Raw genomic sequence first — 22,032 nt, 5'->3', positions numbered from 1 at the left:
TCACGACAAGGGAACGTGAGGGGCATACGTTTTTTGAAATGATTTGGTTGCCGAAAAATTTCATGAATGTTGCCATGATCTGTCTCATTTACAGTACAAATAGCACCGTCTTGTTGAAACAAACAGTGACCCTCATCCATCCCCTTCCAATATTGCCATAACTGTTGCACAATATCCTTGAAGGTATTGACTGCTGTCTTAAACAAAAGCCCAATAATCCTTCATGATATAACACAACAGTTGCCCAAATGCTGTGAAAAAAGTGTTATACAGAATACTTACATTGTTGCATGTGAATGTATTGAACCACTGGCAGTAATGGCGACATTTCTCTGTATCTGGCAGATTCAGCTCCTGGATAATGATTATTCAATGTGCATGTAGCTTGGCTAATTTCAGATCTTATGTGTTGGTCTGTGTGATGATTCAACTTCTTGTAGGGGAGATGCAGGCAATGGCGGTCACCTAAGCAAAATGTGACTGTATCAGACAACTAATAATCCAATTTGAATTTTAGTGAAGTCATTAGAACTGTTGAACTATCCACTTTCAACTGCATCTATTTACAGTTTATAAACAGTTGCTAATTTTTATATAAATTCCTTAATTAAAGACCACTGCATTGACCGGCATTCCCAGCACATGAAGGTAATAACGGTCATGAAATTTACAATTGAATTTAAAGGGAACGACCTATTATATGATTTATTTAATATTTTCTACGTTACAATGTGTGTACCAATCAATGGAATTATACAAAAACGATGTTATAATGAATATGTAAATTTAAAGTCTTATGTTTATATCTGTCTTTCTTCAAAACAGTTAGAAATTATATTTAAAAAAACAAAATAACTGCATACAATATTTTATTAGCTACAAATCCGCCTTAAGGAAGTTACATGAAACACAGTCTTATATTTTTTCAGTTACAGATATAGTTAAAAGTTTTTCTTAGGTCTCTGAACGGAATTTAATCAGTTATGTTAAGATAGTAGTCGCATTCATACCCCTTGGCACTATCACAACCACTACACTCTGCAGGTACCCACTTTCCGCAGCTTGATACCATAATCATTGCACAGAGAGCACTTCTTTCTGTCACTCTCAGTTCATCATCACTGTTATCACACATGACGAGATCATTATCCTCTGATGAATATTCAAACAACTTCTCTGGGAGTTTTTTCTTTGCATCAGATCTCTTCGCAGCAGACCTTTTAGGATCGGATTTCTTTTCTTTTTTCTGCGACAGTTTCTTCTGTTCTTTAGCCTCAAACGTTTTCTTCATAGGTGTAGAAGTGAGTACTTCAGAGTGCTGCTTTTTTGTTCTTCCTGATCTTCTACTGTTAGATGTAATAGGTCCAGCTGATATAGCTTTCATATTGGTCTAGAGCGAGTTATCAGAAAGATTGCCATTAATCCAGGGGGAACCATATTTAATAGAATGTTTCAATACTTTGCTTTTGCTGATGATGTAGCTGTATTTGCACGGAATGTGTCATCCTTAGATGATGTCCTCAAACAGATACATAATGAGACAAATGCTTCAAATTTAAATATTAACAGAACAAAGACAAAGTATATGAATAACATAACCACGAGAGACAATACTGTAAAAACCGTTGTCTTAAATGAGGTTACTTTTGAGAAAGTGTCAAGGTTCCGATATCTCGGATCGATACCGAGGATAACAACATATTAACTGAGATCAAGGATAAAATAGCCATTGGCAATCGACGCCTCAGAGCATTAGATAAAATTATAAGAACCAGATATATCTAAAAAAAAAATGAAGGTGAGGATTTATAAAACAATTATTAAACCTACGGTGACTTTTGGAAGCGAAACCTGGACTCTACCTGAACGAGCAATAACCATCTTAAATACGTGGGAAAGGAAAATTTTAAGAAAAATTTATGGCCCTATTTATGATAAGGGAGAGTGGAGAATTAGGACCAATTCTGAACTACAAAAATTATATAAAGATCCAAGTATTGTCACTGATATAAACATTAGACGGCTGGAGTGGCTGGGCCACATTATCAGAATGGACAATAATAATATTCCTAAAAGATTACTAGATGCCACGCTAAGTGGTAAAAGAAGAGCAGGAAGACCTAAACTACGATAGTTGGATGATGTTCAGGATGATCTAGTTAAAGCAGGAATTAAGAGATGGAGACGGAGAGCCCTAGAGAGGGAAGATTGGGCGGCAATTCTTAAGGAGGTCAAGTCTAAACTAAAAGGGCTGTTTAACCACAGATGATGATGATGATGATGATGATGATATAGCTTTCAAAATTTCGGAAATACTGATTTGTATGTAATTGCGTTTTTTCTTTTCTCCTGGTGTTTCACTGACAGCTATAGAAACGGTTGACTGCAACATTGCACTCAGGTGGAGCGGAAACAGGATCAGATGAGCAGATATTTGACTGAGTAGAGGGATTACTCTGTGATGTGGCTGGGTGAAGATCAGGGCTATAATAAGCAGAATCTGGAGACAAATTGGGAATTAAAGCAAAAATTCCTGTTGCTTCAAAATCTGGCAAAAAACATTTGCTATGTTTGCAACTCTGGCAAGATCATCAGGTCTGATACACTTTTACTTGTTCATTTTCATATAGCTGTCACACTGCTTATTAAATGCCGTCTTGAGAGGTCCAAAGAATGTCACATCAAGTGACTGGGTTCTGTGAGAAGTGTGGGGTGGCAATCCAACCATAACAGTACTTTTTACCCTGCAGAATTCATATGCCTCTAAGGTGCAATGTGAGTAATGGTTGTCAAGGATCAGAAGGTTAGGGTTTTCTGGAGTAGGACGGGTGTGATGGGCAAAATGTTCCAACCACTTCAAGAAAAGTTCATTGGACCATCCATTTTTGGAACAGCTGTACAGTGCATCAGGAGGTCCGCCTTTTTCTAGAGTCGGACACATTCCTTTCCGACCAAATATAAACATCGGGCAAATATAGTTCCCAGCAGCACTCATGGCACACATCGCAGTGGTGTGTGTGCCACGATCTGCACTTGTAGCTGCTCCTACTCGTTTTTGGCCCTTGGGTGCCAAAATAGTTTCAGGTTCCAATCCCTCTTTCGTCTACATTGTAGACATGTGATACCGAGAATCCATATTTTAGAAAAACATCCTCAAGATTAGTGTAAAATTTCGAACTTCTTCCTTATTGAAACCTTTAATGCGGTTAATACTTACTGCCTCTGATTTTCTCAAAGACAAAGAAAGGTTTCGCTTCAGGAAACCTTCAAGCCAATAACGTCCTGCCATTTTTGTTTCTTTGGAGAATGGATGTTCATGTTCTATTTTATTTGCTTAGCAAACTCAAAGGCTGCATGCTTTACATCGTTTGGCATAAGACCATAGAAGGAATTTGCCAAAATTTTTAACTGGTTGCACATCTCTGCTTCTTGGTCAGGAGTAAAAATTCATTATAGTTCTGTTTACTTATCCTCTCCTAAAGTGTGCTGAAGGAGATTCCAGTAGACTTCGACACTGACCTGATGGACTTTCCAGCCTGTATAGCTCTTAGGGCTCTCTGAAGATCTTCTGCTGTCAAGCTGCCTCTGTTTGTCTTATGCCTGTATTTGCTAACCATCTCAAGGAAATGCAAAAATAAATAAATAGACGACTAGATACACAGATACATAATTAATTAACTAGTGAATAAACAATTAATAAAAATAAATGAGTAATATTAAACGCGTGAACTATTAAGATTGAAACTATATCACTTGACATAATGCATGAGATGCTTTTCGAAATGTTATATTCACGCGAACGTAATGCCGGTATAGTGAAGGTAATGGCAGTCAGTTGACCGGCACTGCCTTCATTGCAGACAGTTTGTAAAAATGCAACCATAAATTAATGAATGTAGGTACCAGAATATCAACGAAAACATACAAATACTCCTAGTAACAGCTAGGCTTCAACTACTACAAAAAGAGTTTTGCACATAGTTAATGTCATCCTTCCAAAAGTGCAGCACCAGTCGGAAGACAAAATCGAATTATTGTTTTGGAGATAAAGAGGTGACCGGCATTCCCAACTGACCGGGCTTACCTGCAGCTCCCCTAACAAAAGTGTTACCGATTTTCGTGAAGTTTTATCCATTTGAACCTCACGTTGGTATTCCACTTTGTCATGTCATCCACGGAACCAATATCATGAAACCAGCACACAAGATTATACACAGCTTTTTTATCCAATAAAAGATCATCAGGAAATGGATGTCTCCATTTACTTACTTACTTTTCATAACACTTCATTCATAATATGCTTCTAATAAAGTGTGCACATAAAAGGAAATCCATCACGCCTAAGCTTGTAGTCTCATAATGGGTATAGTAATAACTGCATGGTTCTAAAATTAATACAAACCAGTCCTGCGCTGCTATACCAATCCCTACAGCTTCTGGCTCTTAGTACGACTTTTCATCCCGAACGGTTCATCCCAGGTCACTACATCGCAGAACTTATTTTGTCATAAATAGTTTTTGTATCAAATGTTCATACCACGTGACTGGGACCAAAATGAGACACTTTGTCCCACATTTCTGTTCATTTCACTCGTTAGGTACGAATATAGCGACAAGCCTATATGTTATGGTTAGAGTATTCTCAGAACTCATATGACATTGTCACTTAAAAATACAGTCCTTTTTGCTGTTTCATGACATTTATTCTAATATATGAACTTGAATTAAATAAAGCTAGTACACTTTTAAATCATTTGTAATTTATTTGTATTTTATTAGAATTTCATGAAATACACAAATTACTTTAACTTGAGCTTGAAACGTAAAGGAGTTTGGAACTAAAAAATTGGGACACAAAAAAGAAGGGACTAAGCATCTCTGGAATAAAAATATGGAACGAAAGTTACTGATACTATTTGCTTGGGACAAATCGTCGTACATTCCTCCTGGCCACCTTACTTGCTGACTCATCCAGTTAAATACCCTAGTAGCAATTTTTCAACATATGAGTGTGGGGACTTTCTGCTTGCTCTGTACTTAAAGATTCATGGCCTTCTTGTGTAGTGTGCACATGAACTAAGGAGTCATTAAACTGACGTGTCGTCATTTTCTTGTTGATTATTATTTATTAAACTTTCCTGGTTTTAATGAGACTTAAGAAAATTAACATTTGTAGATTGAATCTGACATAGTGAAACCAGCTGTAAATCTTATGAATTTTATCAAAAGAATTAATTTAAACTTATTCTATTTACTTCAGAATTTTGATATATAAAATGAATATTGATGAAGACACACAAGATAATCAGTAGCCTTCATTGTAGCGACTCCTACCAATTAAAGAGTGGCTACCAATTAAAGAGTGGGTTTTACTTCCATTCCATAGTGAGTGGAAGTATTGTTGTTTGCTATTAGGATGTCCAACACCCAATCTCCCTTTGGATTTTAGGAGTATATGTAAGGGGCATTCTTTATAAATGGTGATCTACCAACTTCTATATATTTGATCTTTGATTTTGCCTTTTAATGTTAATATCTATTAATTATTGTAAGAACATTTCATATGACTCCAGTCTACTTCTGTGCTGTGTTGTGAGTACATTTCGCTGCTGTGTAAGGGTGCTTGATTTGATACTTTGTTATGAATTTTTAGCTTAATTTGTTTTATAATTGTTCTCCTAAAATGTCTGTGAATTTACTTGTTTAGTTTTTTATGTTTGTATGCAGCATAATTTATTAGAAATACCGTGTGTCTTTATTTTGTACTGTTGTAAATGAGATGATATTAATTGACAATTTTGAAAACAGTTCACTGTAGGTTAGAAAATACGAATTGTTCAAATGTGTAAAGAGAGAAAAAAAATTGTACTATAAAAAAATATTTTATGGCATAAAAGTTTCTTTATAATGTAGACTATTCAATACTTGTTTAATTTCAGTGGTGAAGGCTCACATCAGTCAGGCTGTAGTGAAGACCGAACTCCTGGTGCCATGGCACGCGCCATTACAGTTCATGCTGACACAAAGAAGGTTATGTACTTCGCCTGATGTGCAGGTATATGTCAATATATCTTGTAAAACTGTTACTGTCAGATTAATTGCTTTCTAATGCATTTATTTCGAAGTAAAGCCATTAGCATTTATATATTGTCATTATATTTTATTAATAAAAATGTGCTACTTCATATTGATAATAAGTATCTCTTCCAAAAACGTTTAGAGACGATGTACTGGTACACTTTGTAACACAAATTTGCATGAAACTTTCAAAGTGATAAAAATTAACAATCTATACCTCTTTTATTGTATAATGCCATGACATGAAAATTTAGTAGATTTAAATCAATTTTATGTGTGTGTGATATGCACACACAATTTTTTACTTGGTTGATGGATGTCATAATAAGGAGTAATGGAAAACTTCTTCAGTAACTGACCATTTCTTACAGATTCTGTTTTGTCTCTCAGATTGTCAGACCCATGTCTGTAGTTGTAAAAACCAATGCATTAACCATAATATGGTTTATCTCGTGACTCATAAATGTGAAAAAATGCTAAGGGATAACAATTAAATCTCTTTTCATATTAATCTGGTTACATAAGTAAAATCAATGTTTATTCAAAAACCTAAATTTATTTCAGTTGCAAAAGGAGTGAAAGTGTTTCATTCCTTAGTTTAGGCTGTACTGAGATTCCCTCAAGTTGGGGATAAACATAAAATAATTCCAGCTGTTACTTCCTGCTGTAATGTCAGTAGTTTATATAATACAGCAGGTTAGAGACAAATATCAGTCAGTTTAGAAGCATATCTTCTTTTGTCACAATCAGATTGTAAAATGTGATTTAGGAATGAGAAGGGGGATATTTTGAAAGAAGTTTTATGTGAAGTGGAATAATTGAATGAGGAAAAAACTGTAGCTAACAGTCTCTTAGCTGACTAAGGCTTGGTACTTAGTATATTCTGTGAAATTTGTGAACAAAGCGAAAGTAGTTTCTTCTGGTTTCCTGTTGATATTTTCATTTCACAGTTGCTCTGTTATCACTAGAAGGGGGGGGGGGGGAGGAACCAAAATAGTCTGTTTACGTTCTTACAGAAAAAGCATATTGTTACTATACATCACTGCAAAACCATCATACATTGTAGGTACAGTAAGGCTACATTACAGTATGCAGATATAACAAGTGATTCCTGTTACACTAGTCAGAGCAGAACAGCAAAAGAGTGAACATCATTTGTTTGTGTTTTAGTGTAATCACTAGAGCCCAGATTTCCTTGCAAATGCATGTTTTTATATAAGCTTGCTACACTTCTCAAACTTTGCAAATATTCGTTTTATGCCATCTTTTCCAAATAACTGCACCTTCTCTGTGGATGTTTGCATGATCTGACTTTTTTGAGACTAGAATCCATGCATAATGCATATTTTGAAGATTTTAGATTTGTTGTTGTTTAGTCAACTGTCGGAAGACAGGTCTGAACCTTACATGTGATACCAACAAGGTACCACATATGAGGCAACTAGGCCAAGAGACAATGGGATAGGGTGGCCAGTTCCTTTCCCCCTATTTTAGATTTAATAGCACATATTTAGACTTTTATATTGCATATTATATCCTTTTTTTCTGGCTTTAGTGTACATATTATGTTGAAAGTGCTTCGTAGAATCTCTGGTATTGCCACGTTATTTGTCTATTGAGAGAAAAAAAATTAAAGAAAGGTACCGGTAATATGGTTTCGTGACCATACCTGACAAATAGTCTTTGGACTTTCCACTAAATCTTCCCATTATACTTTTACTCTTTACAAGTCGGAAGTAAAAAGACAAAGAAAGAAAGGGAGGCAGAAACAGCATTCTTGCAAACTACAATCTAGTATACTTTTGTGTCGAATTGTGAAGTGTTGCTATAGAGTCATTCCAAGTCAAATTGCACAGCAACAAAACACGACCTTCTCGTAAATAGTCGATTTTTTTTTTCATGAATTCCAGACATCAAATAAGGAGACACCTATTGTTTTATTTCCATAATTATTAATTATTTGTGCAGTTATGACTATTAGAAATTACGCAAATTATGTGCGCACTGTTCTATAAGTTCACTTGGAATTCTGTGCCCACATACAGTTAGATTTAGGATTTGGCGCATTTGAAAGACTAAATACAATATTTTTTATTACTTTAGGCATATCACGAATAAATTTAAATTTTGGCCTAATTTTTTGATCATTTTTTCAAAGTAAAATTACTACATTAAATAGCCAAGTTAAAAATCTGCTAATGAACCTTTTGCGGCCATAGGCCTACACATATACGTGTGCTAGAAGGCTGCATGTGGAAAGTTTTACGGAATGCAAAGAAAATGTACAACCTGAAAATTACATAGTTATTGCAGACTTTTCTGAAAATTATTCTTTTGTAATACAAGATTCAGTACAAAGTGTGCATTGGAACAACTGCCAAGCCACAATATATCCTTTTGTAGTATATTTCAAAGAAGGTATAGAAATTCGTCACGAAAGTATTGTTGTCCTCTCAGAAAGCATGAAACACGACATCGATTCCTTTCACTTTTTTCAATCCGAAGCAGTCAATTTCTTAAAGCAAGAATTCAACGAAATGAGAAAATTTATCTACTTTTCTGATGGATCAAGTTCACAATACAAAAACTAAATTAATTTTAAAAATATCTGCTTACATGAAGACGATTATGGAATTAGCGCTGAATGCACTTCTTTGCAATGTTGCATGGTAAAGGTCCATGTGATGGCATTGCAGGAGGCTGCTATTACACTATTAAAGTTGAAAGTTCTTTGACAAAGAATGTGATAAAAGATAGGATTTGGGGTATATTCCACTACATAAAATGTTTTATCAAAGATAACCTAAAATTAGGAACAAAAGCTCAACTAACACTTGTTCCACAACAGTTAACACGTGTTCCGAGGATTTGTTGATACTAATATTTATACGTTACCTTTATGATTTGTTGATATTAATATTTACCTTTAAGTTTATGATTTGTTGATACTAATATTTACACCTTAAGTTCATAACACCATGAATGAAGAACAGTATTATGCTTGTTTAGCTACAGTTAGTACAGTTATTCATCATCATCATCTGTGGTCATACAGCCCTTTTAGTTTAGCCTTGACCTCCTTAAGAATTGCCGCCCAATCTTCCCTCTCTAGGGCTCTCCGTCTCCATCTCTTAATTCCTGCTTTAACTAGATCATCCTGAACATCATCCAACCATCGTAGTTTAGGTCTTCCTGCTCTTCTTTTACCACTTAGCGTGGCATCTAGTAATCTTTTAGGAATATTATTATTGTCCATTCTGATAATGTGGCCCAGCCACTCCAGCCGTCTAATTTTTATATCAGTGACAATACTTGATAGTACAGTTATTACATAAGCATTTTACTGAAAAAGAAAAGCCTGTGAGTTAAACTGTGGATTGCGAAACGTGATAAAAGAGGCATCCATCAGAATTTATTGAAAGAGCAACAGTGCGAGGACTTGAAAAGTTATACAAATTATTATAAAATATTATATGATATTAATACAGTGAAACTTGTGTAATTCGAATCTGAAGGGCATAAGAAAAAATTCGAATTATGGAAAAATTCGAATTAAAAAAATGGTACTGCAGAAGGCAAACTACAGGTGTACTGTATGTACTATGTATTACTATAACATTTCAAGACAACAGGGTATTATAATACAAGAATTAAAAAAATGGTACTGCAGAAGGCAAACTTCAGGTGTACTGTATGTACTATGTATTACTATAACATTTCAAGACAAAAGGTATTATAATACAAGAAAATATAGTGCTGTATAATGATAGGCCTATTACATAAATACAGTACGGTACAGTAATTAGTAAACATTTATGCACAACACATACAGTAGTTAAAAAACATACCTTACTAGGCCTTTGTTAAGTAGGATGTGATTTTAGTCTGCTTCTTTTTATTGATTTGCTGGGTTACTGTAAAGTGCTCCAGTTTATTTAATGCATCAAACAGAGAACCATGCACATTTTGGTGTCCCTGAATGAATCTTCTTAGCTCTCGGAAGTGAAAGATCGGGGTTTCGGAGTTTGTGAAAAGCAATGCACAGTGACCGTTTTAACTGAGTACGGTAACTGTACTTTCGAGGTGAATGACACTCCAAGGGTTGTCAACCCGCACTGGGACCACTTTCTCCAAAAAGGAGATACAATGCATTCCCGGTTCCAGCCTCCAACCCCTATGGTCAGGTCAATTTGTTACAGTATTGGCTCGTTCCGCCTTTGCCACATTTCACTGTAAAACTCATGTCCATTCTGGATTTTTTTTTTTCTTCGAATTAAACAAAATTATGTTCGAATAAAAGACGATATTTATGCACTGTTTCCATAGGAAATTCAAGGGGACAAAGGAAAACTTCGAAATAAAGAATCATTCGAATTAAAAACGTTCGAATTACACAAGTTTCACTGTACTTACATTATACAAATGATTTATTTACAACATTTAATTTTCTTCACACTCTGATATCAGAATTTTTGTGGTAGCAACAGTACAGTTATATTTGCGTTCTGCCATATTTGTTTCAAGGTATAGAAATCTTTTATAAAAGATCTTTGTCAGAGAACTTTGATAGTGTAATAGCAGCTGAATTGTTAAAAGACTTGCTACGAGAGCTAGCCTACAACCCGGTCAAGATCCTGTAACAACACCAAAAAGTCCACACCTGTCGAGTAACAGCGCATCTGGCTGCGAAACCAGGTGGCCCAGGTTCGATTCCCGGTCGGGGCTAGTTATGTGATTGAGGTTTTTTCTGGGGTTTTCCTCAACCCAATATGAACAAATGCTGGGTAACTTTCGATGCTGGACCCCAGACTCATTTCACCGGCATTATCACCTTAATCTCATTCAGATGCCAAATAACCTAAGATGTTGATAACCTACTAAAATAAATAAAAATAAACACCAAAAAAATTGATTGGGCACAAAAGACGTTTCTAACATGTCATTTATATTTTGTCTCCTGAATAAGCACAAAAAACCACACTGAAAATTTGCAGGCCAGATATCACAATCTAAAACCAATAACTAGTACATTAAAATTACATTCTTTCCTTCCGTTGTCAAAAATTGAAGCTTTAATAAAACAGTTTTCTTTCGAGAAAAAAGGTAGGCAAGTGAAAATTTAAAGTGTGGTGTGAATGAAAACAAATGCAAATGCAAAATGTACAAATATTTGAAGATATCATAATAAGTGAATACAAGTGTAAGTTACCAGTGTTTCCTCGAATGACTTGATTCATACTGGGTGTAATGTTGCAACATTCACTCGATCGTCCTGTGTCGATAAATCTCCCAGTGCGTGGTCAATGCTTCCCATCCACTGCTGCTGCACCGGTCTGCTACACATTGTTTTGTAAGTAATTAAATTTCCATTAAACTATTAGAGCAGCGTTGTCAGACAGAGCCTAAACGGAGTGTAGCGCTCCACTATGCCTGTTGCGTGCTCCGGTGCTTCCACAACATAAGCAAGTTCAAGCTCCGACTCTAACTCCACAACTGGTTTTGGAGCTTACAACTCTGACACTACTGCATTAGAGATTCCATTGTGATTTTTTTCTGGAATTATTAGGGATACTTCAGTGCACGTAGTAGACATTTTTTTTTTTAGATTTTTAATAAGGCTATTTCACATTGATATCTAACTTAAAAATTGAGTCATAAAGAAATGTTTGTAATAATTATATTAAAATCAGTTAATAAATAACGTGCACCAGTATGCCTGGGTTAAATCCCAAATCTCTTCACAGTGCATATAGAGAGAAGGCATATGTCACTGTTGATAGAGATTCGTCCGTCGGATGAGGATGTTAAGCCTGGCAGCCCTCTTGGTGCTATTCGACAGGAGTAGGCTACGTGCTGGTACTGGGTTTCCCCTTCTCCCTTCCTCACCTTCATCATCCTCAGCCATTCCCTACACTACACTTACACGAACACTTAACACTCACCCTAGTACACGACATAAGTCTTCACAGATAGGTACACATCATGCATAATGTAGCCCACCGAAGTGGTGTGCAATTTGAAAATGGGTCACAGTCCTGTCATCTATCAGCAGTATGTGGAACCCAAATTTCTTCGCTTAGGTATGCACCTGTCACTTTTTGTAACGTAGAAAAATGATTTTTTGTGTTTAAGAATGTTCTTCAGACAAATACAGGAGCCTAAGTGAAGAAAATCTGAGAAATTAGTTGTAGTACGTTGTTTCAAAATAAAATAAAAATGTAACAATGTAGAACTCAGTTTTGATAGTTTATGTTTTTATGTTCTTAATGTTTTTTCGCTTCATTATGCATGTTTTATCGAATGATAGTGCACGAATGCATGCATGTTTTAAGATTTGATAGTGCTTGGAAATTTGGGCTCTAGTGATCACAATGTCCAGAGACAAAAAAAAAATATACGAAAAACAGATGGTTGTATTCCATAATACAGGAATTCGGTTTCAGAAACAAATTCAAATTCCTTGTATAATGTGAAATCTCATTTTTTAAAAGATGTGTGTAAAGTTAGTGCAAATGCCCTATTCAAAATTTAGAAAATTCACATTTTATTTATTTATTTATTTATTTTTAAGAAAAATATGTCTAGTATTAACTATTGAGTCAACGATTCAAAAACAATTGAGTCCAGGGTAAAGAACCTTATGTCACATTTTATTGTTTTTACAGGAGAGATAATTGAAAGTTTCAAGATTCACTGCATATAATTTGTCGTGTCATTTTTTCAAGTTCTCTGGACTAATCAGGTTGTTATTCTGTACATTTAAGCCATACAAAACTACATTAACTGAGCTATTAATAACATCGAAATCAGAAAATCAATAATTTTGGACTTTTCAGGTTTTTTTCATGTAATCATTGACATGCTATCACCCAATTGTCCGGGGGGGGGGGGGGATCTTTTGACATATGAAACTATGAAAAAAAATAGACCACAGAACAGTAAACATGCTTTTTATTTATTTATTTAATAATAACATATACTGGTACTGCATATAAGCACTGTAATTTCTATGCCACAGTGGCATCAGATACTACAATGCTATGCTTCTTGTAACTGATGGTGCTCTGTACATGGCGATGGCAGGCGGTAAAATAAAACTTCGTTATAAAAAATGGTGCACTTAAGAGTTAACCTGTCTGTCTCATGGGCTTCATAGACTGGTTGAAGTGATTCATTCTTCCTTTGATGACATTGGACATTTTCTTAGCTAATGTATTTAAGATAATAATAAAATCTAAAAGCCCCTGATGAATTAATGAAATTTAGGGAAATGGAACCAGAACTTATTCTTCCTGCTCAGCCTGCATTAACTCTGTGGGAGAGAGGGGGTTAGAATCTGTGTTATACAGAACATTACAACAAGATTATAAAAGTAATGTTTATAATGACGAGGAGACATCTTCAGATAGATTCACAAAATTTGTAGTTTCAGAAAGTCTATGAAAAATTTTAAATTTTATATAATGTAATTTGAAAAATTAATGTAAACATTATGTTGAACATTTCTCATTGTAACATAAATTGTTAAATTGTCAGATTATACCAACATTCTGTGTTTTTCCACACATAGCTCACATAATGACAACAAGCTTGGTTAGTGCATACATAATTCAGTTAATTATACTACTTTTCCACTCTGTAGTATAACCATCTAATTATTTCTTGTCAGCCTGGGTAGCGTAGTCAATATAGCGCTGGCCTTCTGTGCTCAAGGTTGCAGGTTCGATCCTGGCCTAGGTCGATGGCATTTAAATGTGCTTAAATTCGACAGATTCATGTCAGTAGATTTACTGGCATGTAAAAGAACCCCTGCAGGACAAAATTCCGACACACCGGCGATGCTGATATAACCTTGGCAGTTGCAAGCATCATTAAATAAACCATAATTAAAATTAATTTTAAAAAATTATTTCTTAATAATCTTCACAGCTTAGAATAGTTCAGAGTTCAGCATTAATTTACTTTTAATTGTGGTGACTGCATTTTGGTTAGGAGTGATAACAATGTAGCAATGGCTGTGTTCAGCCGGGACAGCGTTAATTCAGCTATTCATTTTTGCTGAGTTACAGCAGCTGTGAGTTGCTGAACGATCATTGCAAAATGTCTGCTGTGTTTACAAAGAAACACGATGCTATTGTTCCGTCTACTTCGGAATATATGATACCATTGGTTGTTGCCTACCCCTTCCACTTTCGCTGGCTTGCAGCAAAAAAAATTTTGCTACAAAAAATGGCGTCTGCTATTTCAGTGCTATCTGAGCTCTGTCCCGGCTGAACGCAGCCAATGTCCATGGTAGCTGTGGTGGTGTGGGTGGGTAGGGGGAGGGGAGAGGCATCATAGCTTGGAGACAGTTAATATTATAGTGATGATGGTGGCATCTGCACAAGACCAACACTCAAAAAATGTTGGACAAGTTTGTGGGGTTTAATATGAGCTAAAATTTTTATATTCACTAAAGTCCTTGTCAGTTTTGAGCCAGAAGATACACTAATTTGTGGTTTTGTCAATGGTTGAAACAACTTGTAACAATTATTAATGAACAGAAATGGTTTGAATGCTGGGTTGATCTATTTTATTTCTTTTTCCATAGGAGAACGTCAAGATACATCAGCTGTTTATTTCATTGTGAAACTGGCTTGTGTCGTACTGATAATGTTGAAACTACTGACCAACACAATGTTGTGTTTTAAAGTGGACACCTTTTCCTTGAATTTGTTGCATGACCCTAAATCCTATCTTGAGAGGAAGAAAAACACCAATGAAATTTAAATGGAGTGCTTAACTTGTAAATAATGTGTATTTAGAATTGAAATACGACTGCCGAAATTCAATGTGTGAATAAGAACTGCGAACCACGTGAATCAAGACAGTGAACTAGGTGACTTGTGCGATGAAACTGTGCATATGATAAACTGCAGTAAGTTGAACAAACATGTGAGGCAGGTTAATGTTGAAGCTAGCCAGTTTATAGTGTTTTGAATATACATGCCGGGAATTGAATATCGTTGCATTTAATCATGTTTAGCTGTATATCATTTTCCACCCTACCTAGCACACTGTACTAGAAATAAGAAAGATTGTGTTCTTTTTGAAGAAAATAATGATGTGAAATTATACTTTTGAAAAAGAAATCGTTTTGAAGTGAGGCTGGTTTTAAAGTGTATGTATATTTTTATCATTGCTTTTCTGTTAAGAATTTTTATATTGTAATACAGAACTAATTAGTCTCGAGCCAAATTTTGCTATTAGTGATGCCAAATATCTTCATTTTTCTTAGTCTTCTTAATTTTGATGTTGAGACACGGAGTATAATATTGTGTAATATTCATTGTCCAAGTACCTTACACATTATATGCATAAAATTTGAGGAAGCCATTCTGCAGTTAATGTACTCTAAGAGTAATGATGTTATATAGCAATTTTTACTACTTTTTTTATTTTACTTAACTGTGGTTAGCAAAGTTGCAGCTAGGTATTCTCAAATGTTATTTAATAACGAAAATATTTTTGTTTTCAATTGTTTGTGGCATCCATATTGTCTTTCAAATGAAGGTCGGACGACCCCTGTTAAGATTTTGCTGTTATTTATTTTCTCCAAAAGTGATCTTACATAATCTGAAATATGAAGTTCAATGTATCATGAAGTCTGTAACCATCACTCTTTATTTTCTTTTGTATTGTAAATTTGTGTAACTGTATCTCCGGCTTATGAACAGATGACTGTGAGAGTAACAGGCATGATTGTTTTGAAGAAACAGTGATCGCAAACTGCTGTCAGATGTGCCACGTTATGAATGTCTGAAAGTGTCTTCTTTTATTTCAGATACAAGTTGATTCCACAGCCAAAACAGCATTTCCTTAAGCAGTTTGTATCATTGAAGTCGAAACATTGTCCCAAGCCACCATTGCACCTCTCATTGCATCTATTATATTCCAGTTTCTACTTTCGGGAGCTGCAATACTTCTTGAAATTTCTCTCAGAAGGAATCTCACCAGATGTTTTTGGGATATGGTTCCTTGAAGCAGAGACTGTGATGTTTGATGGCAGATAGAGAAGTTGCACTTGATTCAGTGACAGCCTACCTTGAATGTGGGAAGAAACGTGGTCTAATAGATGTAGGATGTTTCTACTCTTACATGCCAATTTTCTTTCTAGTGCTAGCAACCATTCTGGGAAAATTTTACCTGTTTTCCATGCATTTTAGACGATTTATAATTACATGAAAAATGTTTTATCCTTTTAAACAATGGGATTTCTCAGATTTTTCCAGTCATTAGAAGGCGAAGTTTTTGGTGTCATTAGCACATCAACAAATCATTACCATTATTCTATTTTTATATGTTTTCCTGCCATGATATTCCTCATCACTTACGGTCAAAGTTCTTTTCAGTTGTGCATTAAAAAAACAGTACTGTTTCGTACACATCAAATACATTATTTGGTTCATAATGGGCGATTCTTGGAGCAACAGTTTCATGTCATTTTTCCATGGTGTCAGTATTCACTTGCATCCTCTTCACAAACTGCTTGTTACGTTATATTACGGCACTGCTCAAACCGTTGGAGCCAGACATTGGAACATTGGAGCTCTTCTGTATGAAGTTTAAGAGCGAGTTCATTTCCTTTTCCCTTCATAATTATACCAGCGTATAGGGAATTATAAGTATGGACACTGCACGTCTGTACCTTTGATGTAGCAGTGACTTATTTGAGTGACCTTCAGACAAGCTGTACCAGCATCAGCATGGGGTTCTGTCTCTTTTCCCTAGAGTTGGTACTGATATTGCACCAGCAATCAACAGCAGAAATACTTTTAGCAGACATACCAACAAATAGAGATTGCTGTTTCACTATTCACGGGTTCCAAAGTCGGTGGATATCCAGAATAGCACAGTCAGTTAGTCGGCTGCCATTGTTATTCCATTTCAGCATGCTTGGATAGGAACATTTAAAATAAAACTCAAGTTAGACCAGTGGCTGTGACCCTTAAAATTAAAAACATTTGACTCAGACTTAGGCTACATTTATTCCCTATACAACTGCATACAGCAATAGCACGCACTGGAGTAACAATGGCTGATTTGTCAGCATTGCTGGCGCAAAGGATTACGATACTCTGGATATCCACGGACTCTGGCATGTTCTCAATTATATTGACCTCTAGCTCTTGAAAGTGGAATCAAATGCCTACCTAGCGCATGCGCACAAAAAACAGAGCCAACATTTCACTCAGTGTCCATTCATATTAAACCCTATGCGCTGCTTAAACCATCAGTAGGAATATTATTTGCTCTAGTGTGACGAAACTGTACCACAAATTCATCTTTCATATCATTATGTTTGGCACCCCTGGTGCCTTTTCTTTTCGCCACTTCTACTCTTTAGCTGCTTGGGCTTCAATAGTGTCGCGATTTTTTTTTTTTTTTTATAGAGAAGTTGACAGTGTAGACAGAGGGATCCCATACGTTTTTGTAATGTCATCCTTGGATTTTTTTTGTCCTTTTCTCTATTTATTCCGAGTTTTTTTGGCTAATTGTCAGTGATAATTATTTTCGTTTTCCAGCCATTGTATGATGATATTACACACATGTGACATAAATATTCGTGAATAACAGTCACTCCTGGTACAAGGAGCAGAGTTGCCAGATTCTCTCGTCAGGAATCAGGACAGGTGATGATACTGTGTACCTTAACATGACTGCACATTTGAATTAATTCAGTTTATAATACAACTGACTTTATTCGTTTTATATATTTCAACTAATTATATAGGGCAAGAGAGTAAAAAAATAAAGATACTCTCTAATATCTAATACATACTATAATATTATCGTTTTATTTCAATATAACCTGATAGGAGGGCCCAGTAGCATTGATGACGACATTGACCGTTGGTTGGACAGGGTCTTGAAAAAATAAATAAGGAATTTTAATAAAAATAATTTTATATAAATGAGCAGAAAATTGTGTTTTACCAATCTTTTTGACATTCTGGGACAAAAGTAACTCAATCCGGGCACAGGACACACCGTTAAAATCTAGTAAAGTCCTGGGAAATCCAGGACGTCTGGCAACCCTGATAAGAAGACAGATAATAGACCTCACCTGCTCTGGCTCTATCTCACTATGTATAAAAACATAGCTGCAGTCAACCAACTTCTGTGCTTTTCAAATGACAAGCGATTTTTCCTGTGTAATCCGCTTCTCATTTTTTAAACATACAGTAACGAACTTCACTGATAGCAGTGAAGGCTGTGACTTACCAAATATTCCACTATCAGCAACTATCTTTTGAATGAGCTATCATATTATGAATTCGAAATACAGATTAGTCGTATTTTGAATTGACCACATTTTAAAGCATATAAAACTCTGTATATCAAACTGGGGAATAATGTGTCCTTCAAAATATGTATTATTTTGAATTAACTTATTTCGAATTTCTACTCTAGACAGGTGACATTTGTGGTGCAGAGGTGATGCCATTAAAGATCATGGCAGCTGTACTGTTTTAATGTTTATATTATCACAAAGTGGATTGTGAGTTCATGTACAATATCTTACACTGCTGCTGCAGCTATTACAGACTGTAAATGATATTCAGTTGCAGATCTATCATAATTTCATTGTAAATGCAGATAATGCAAGCAAGAAAGTTGTCATGAGAGAGAAGGTAGCACAGCCAACAAAGGTAATCTCACTACAGCTAAGCTTTGCAAACAAGTGAGTGTACAGTTATGTTGCCTGAAAGACTGACCTGACATTGTACATTTTGGTTTTTCTGAACTGACACATGCGACATGTGAGGTGCGAGACCTGCCTCGCACAAATCCGAACTACACGAGAGATAGTGAGTGGTTTCTATAACTGCGAGATGCGAGGTCTGCACACCTTGCAGCCATAGAAACCACTCACTATCTATCGTGTAGTCAGGATGCCTCGCACTCCACACGTCGCATTTGTCGGTTCAGAAAAATCGAGGCTTTATTCATTTATGAATGCTGCTAACGCAATGAGTTTTTCCATGGAAGCAGATCGTACCTTTACATGGGTAATGGTAGGGAACAGACTGTGTGTGCTAGGCAACTTTCAAACCTGCAGTATCTGAACCTCTAACATTCAGCTGGAAAGAATTGATAGTTCTGAAATTTATCATAAAACTCATTCCCAGTATAATTTTATTACTATTATTAGTACTACTATTTGCATGTAGAAATATTCTATATAATTGTTTCAAGTAGTAAATTACCATCAGTCCTCGTTTTCTTCATTTTCATTGTTATTTGAAGTAAATTTGTAAACTGTCTTTGCATATGGAAATGGATTTTCCACAGAATTTTTGAATTAAGAATATCTTGTATCTGAATAAATAATGGGAGTGTTTGTGTGATAAGTTTTGCGATAATTGTGTGTAATGTGTTTGTATATGTGGATGTATAATTTAATGTTGTCCAGTCATTTGCCTCTTGATCATGATGTTTTTAGTATTTATAGTCTAAATCACTGTACTAAGTGATGTTTGGCACTGAAGCGTTTGCTATCACTGTATTTATTTTTAAATAATGTACAATATTAAAATGTTCTTGTCACAAAAAGGTTACATTCGGTCTAGTCTGTTGATCACAATAAAGCGCAATAAAATGTTAAATTTGTCAATATACAAAAGTATATTAATGCAATTAAAAAGAACCAGAAACTATGATACAATCATATTTACTAGCATGTAAGCCTCCAGAGTTTAGAGTTACAAGTTCGAGATATAACTTTTGTTATGGTTACAGAATTATGGAAAAGTAAGAGTAACTACAGATATTTTTAAATTAAAGGGAGCAGCTTACATGTAAAGTTGACTTACATGTAAGTAAATATGGTAACAAAATTATGAGTTATACAGTGTCTAGTTAAATGCTGAAAAATTCAGCATGTAACTGAATATTCTGTGGATGTATGCTAGTAATGTCAGGATGAAGGTGATTTAATATAGAAACACATTTCATTAGATATGTAATGATCCATTGAGGTTATGTGCCATAAAGTCTGTCTCTGTTTAAAAGTTTGTACTTTTCGAATGGCTGTAAAATTTTCTACTGCGTTGTATTCACTGTAACATTTACATCTGAAATATTTCGAACAGTATGATGCAATGGAATTTCAGTTGTAGCTGCTTTCTCATTGCATAATGCAATAAAATATATTTTGTATATTGTTTAGTAATGAGTTTTTGCAAGTATGTATTTACTTCAGAGGTGGATTTACCCTTGATCTTATAACATGTGAAAAGTGCTCTAAATACCCAAGCAGTAATGATAAAATTGAAGGATCTTTCATGTGATTTTTATTATTTATCTTGCCAGTTCCAATTGATAATCAAAATATATAATATTATGTCGATTTGTTTACTTGTTATCGGAATATAGATTGGAACAAAAATGAGTTTCCCTAATTGGAAGAAGCAAGTCATGGTAATAAAATATTTATAATTATTTATTTATTTAATATCACTTTGACTGCCAAATCATATCGTAATTTTTTATACATAAGTTGTATGAAATTGTGCAATTGAATATTTGTGAGGGTTGTGAGTTTTGCCAGTTTGTTGTCTTCAGAAAGTCTGTGGGCCCATAGTTACCACTATATCAGTTGTACTCGAAAAAGCAGCTGATCATATTACTGTGTGATGGTTGAACTATGGTTAGAAGAGAGGAGTGATGTCAGTTTAGAGTGCCATTTGCAGATTCTAGAGATTAACACTCAATTTTTTTTTCCTCTCAAAAGTTTTAATTGGGTAGCTGTAAATAGATCTTAGTCTATTGGTATGACGTTTAAGGCTGGATGCACACAGAATCTGACGTGATGAGATGGTCGCGAGCAGACACAGAGAAACAACATTGAATGATTGCTTCAACTTCTCTGCGAGCAGACCATCTGATACCTGCGACATACATGAGTGGCCATGTCCACGATTGCAAGCTTCCTCTTCTACAGATACTGTTGTTGTGTAATGCACATTATTCATAATGGAGCTCAATGTGGATAGATTAGTTATTTTAGTACAGGAAAGATATGTTCTATACATTCCCACTTTGGAACAATATCACGGCAATACTGTGGTTTCTAAAAAGTGAGAGGAAATTGCAAATGAGATGAAAGCACCAGGTGAATAATATAATAATTCATAATAACTTGCAGTAGGTCTACTTTTCTGCTCTATACTATCACTCATTACTGATTTAATATATTTTTCATTATTATGGCTTGTGAAATAGTCATAAATATACAAATGACGTTTGTGCACTACATTAGTATTATTTAATTTAAGACGCTTTCAATTGTATATGTTTTAGGAATATTAAGTGTCCTTAGAAAATAACAAAATACAGTAGAATTTTTGATATAGACTGTCCTCATTCATTGATGCCATTTTCTAGCCTAGGCCAATTTTCCAAACCCACATAGCCAGCACATCAACTGTCATGAGGAGACAGTATTAAGCTGTCATGCGACACTGTAAAGCAAAACTTTGCGTCGCGAAGAGCCACGCTGTGTCTGATTCTATGTGCACCCAGCTTCATTTGAGCTTCCATTTTATTACTACAGACATTTGGTATGTACAGTTCAGTATTTATCTTCGGTTTGTAGTGACGTGACAGTCTTGATGGTTTAGATTGCATTATATATTCTTATGTAATGGTATCCATATTAAAATTGATGATTTTGTTGTTGTCGTAAGCTTTAGTGTATAGTTTTGGGAATCTTGAAGCAGTTCTAGATGAGTGTTACAGTCTTAGCTTTGTAGTATATTTAAGGAATTAAGAGGGGATTACGTAGACGTTATGTTGGAATGAATGAAATAACATGCAGCCTTGTTGGATAGCATAGAGTGAAGGATGATAATTTATATTTGAGGACTTGTTCACAGTTACTAGTGTTACGTGCTATGAGCTTCATGATTT

General features: G+C 35.1%; 2 protein-coding genes across 5 annotated transcripts in view; both read left to right on the top strand.

Moving 5' to 3' along the window:
* Positions 1-20,293, top strand: part of AGO1 (protein argonaute-2) — a 235,727-nt gene extending 215,434 nt beyond the window's left edge. For all 4 annotated transcript variants that reach the window (XM_069848071.1, XM_069848073.1, XM_069848074.1 and 1 more), the window contains 2 exons: positions 5,940-6,055; positions 14,669-20,293. In XM_069848071.1, the coding sequence (XP_069704172.1) occupies positions 5,940-6,048 (109 nt within the window). In that variant the 3' untranslated portion in view covers positions 6,049-6,055; positions 14,669-20,293. The remainder of the gene's footprint in view (positions 1-5,939; positions 6,056-14,668) is intronic.
* Rpn13 (regulatory particle non-ATPase 13) overlaps positions 1-22,032 on the top strand; it is a 625,061-nt gene that overhangs the window by 279,370 nt on the left and 323,659 nt on the right. The gene's annotated exons all lie outside the window — the stretch shown is intronic.

Source organism: Periplaneta americana, chromosome 15 (assembly GCF_040183065.1).
Source record: "Periplaneta americana isolate PAMFEO1 chromosome 15, P.americana_PAMFEO1_priV1, whole genome shotgun sequence".
NCBI lineage: Eukaryota > Metazoa > Arthropoda > Insecta > Blattodea > Blattidae > Periplaneta > Periplaneta americana.
This window is presented reverse-complemented; position numbering and strand designations above follow the sequence as displayed.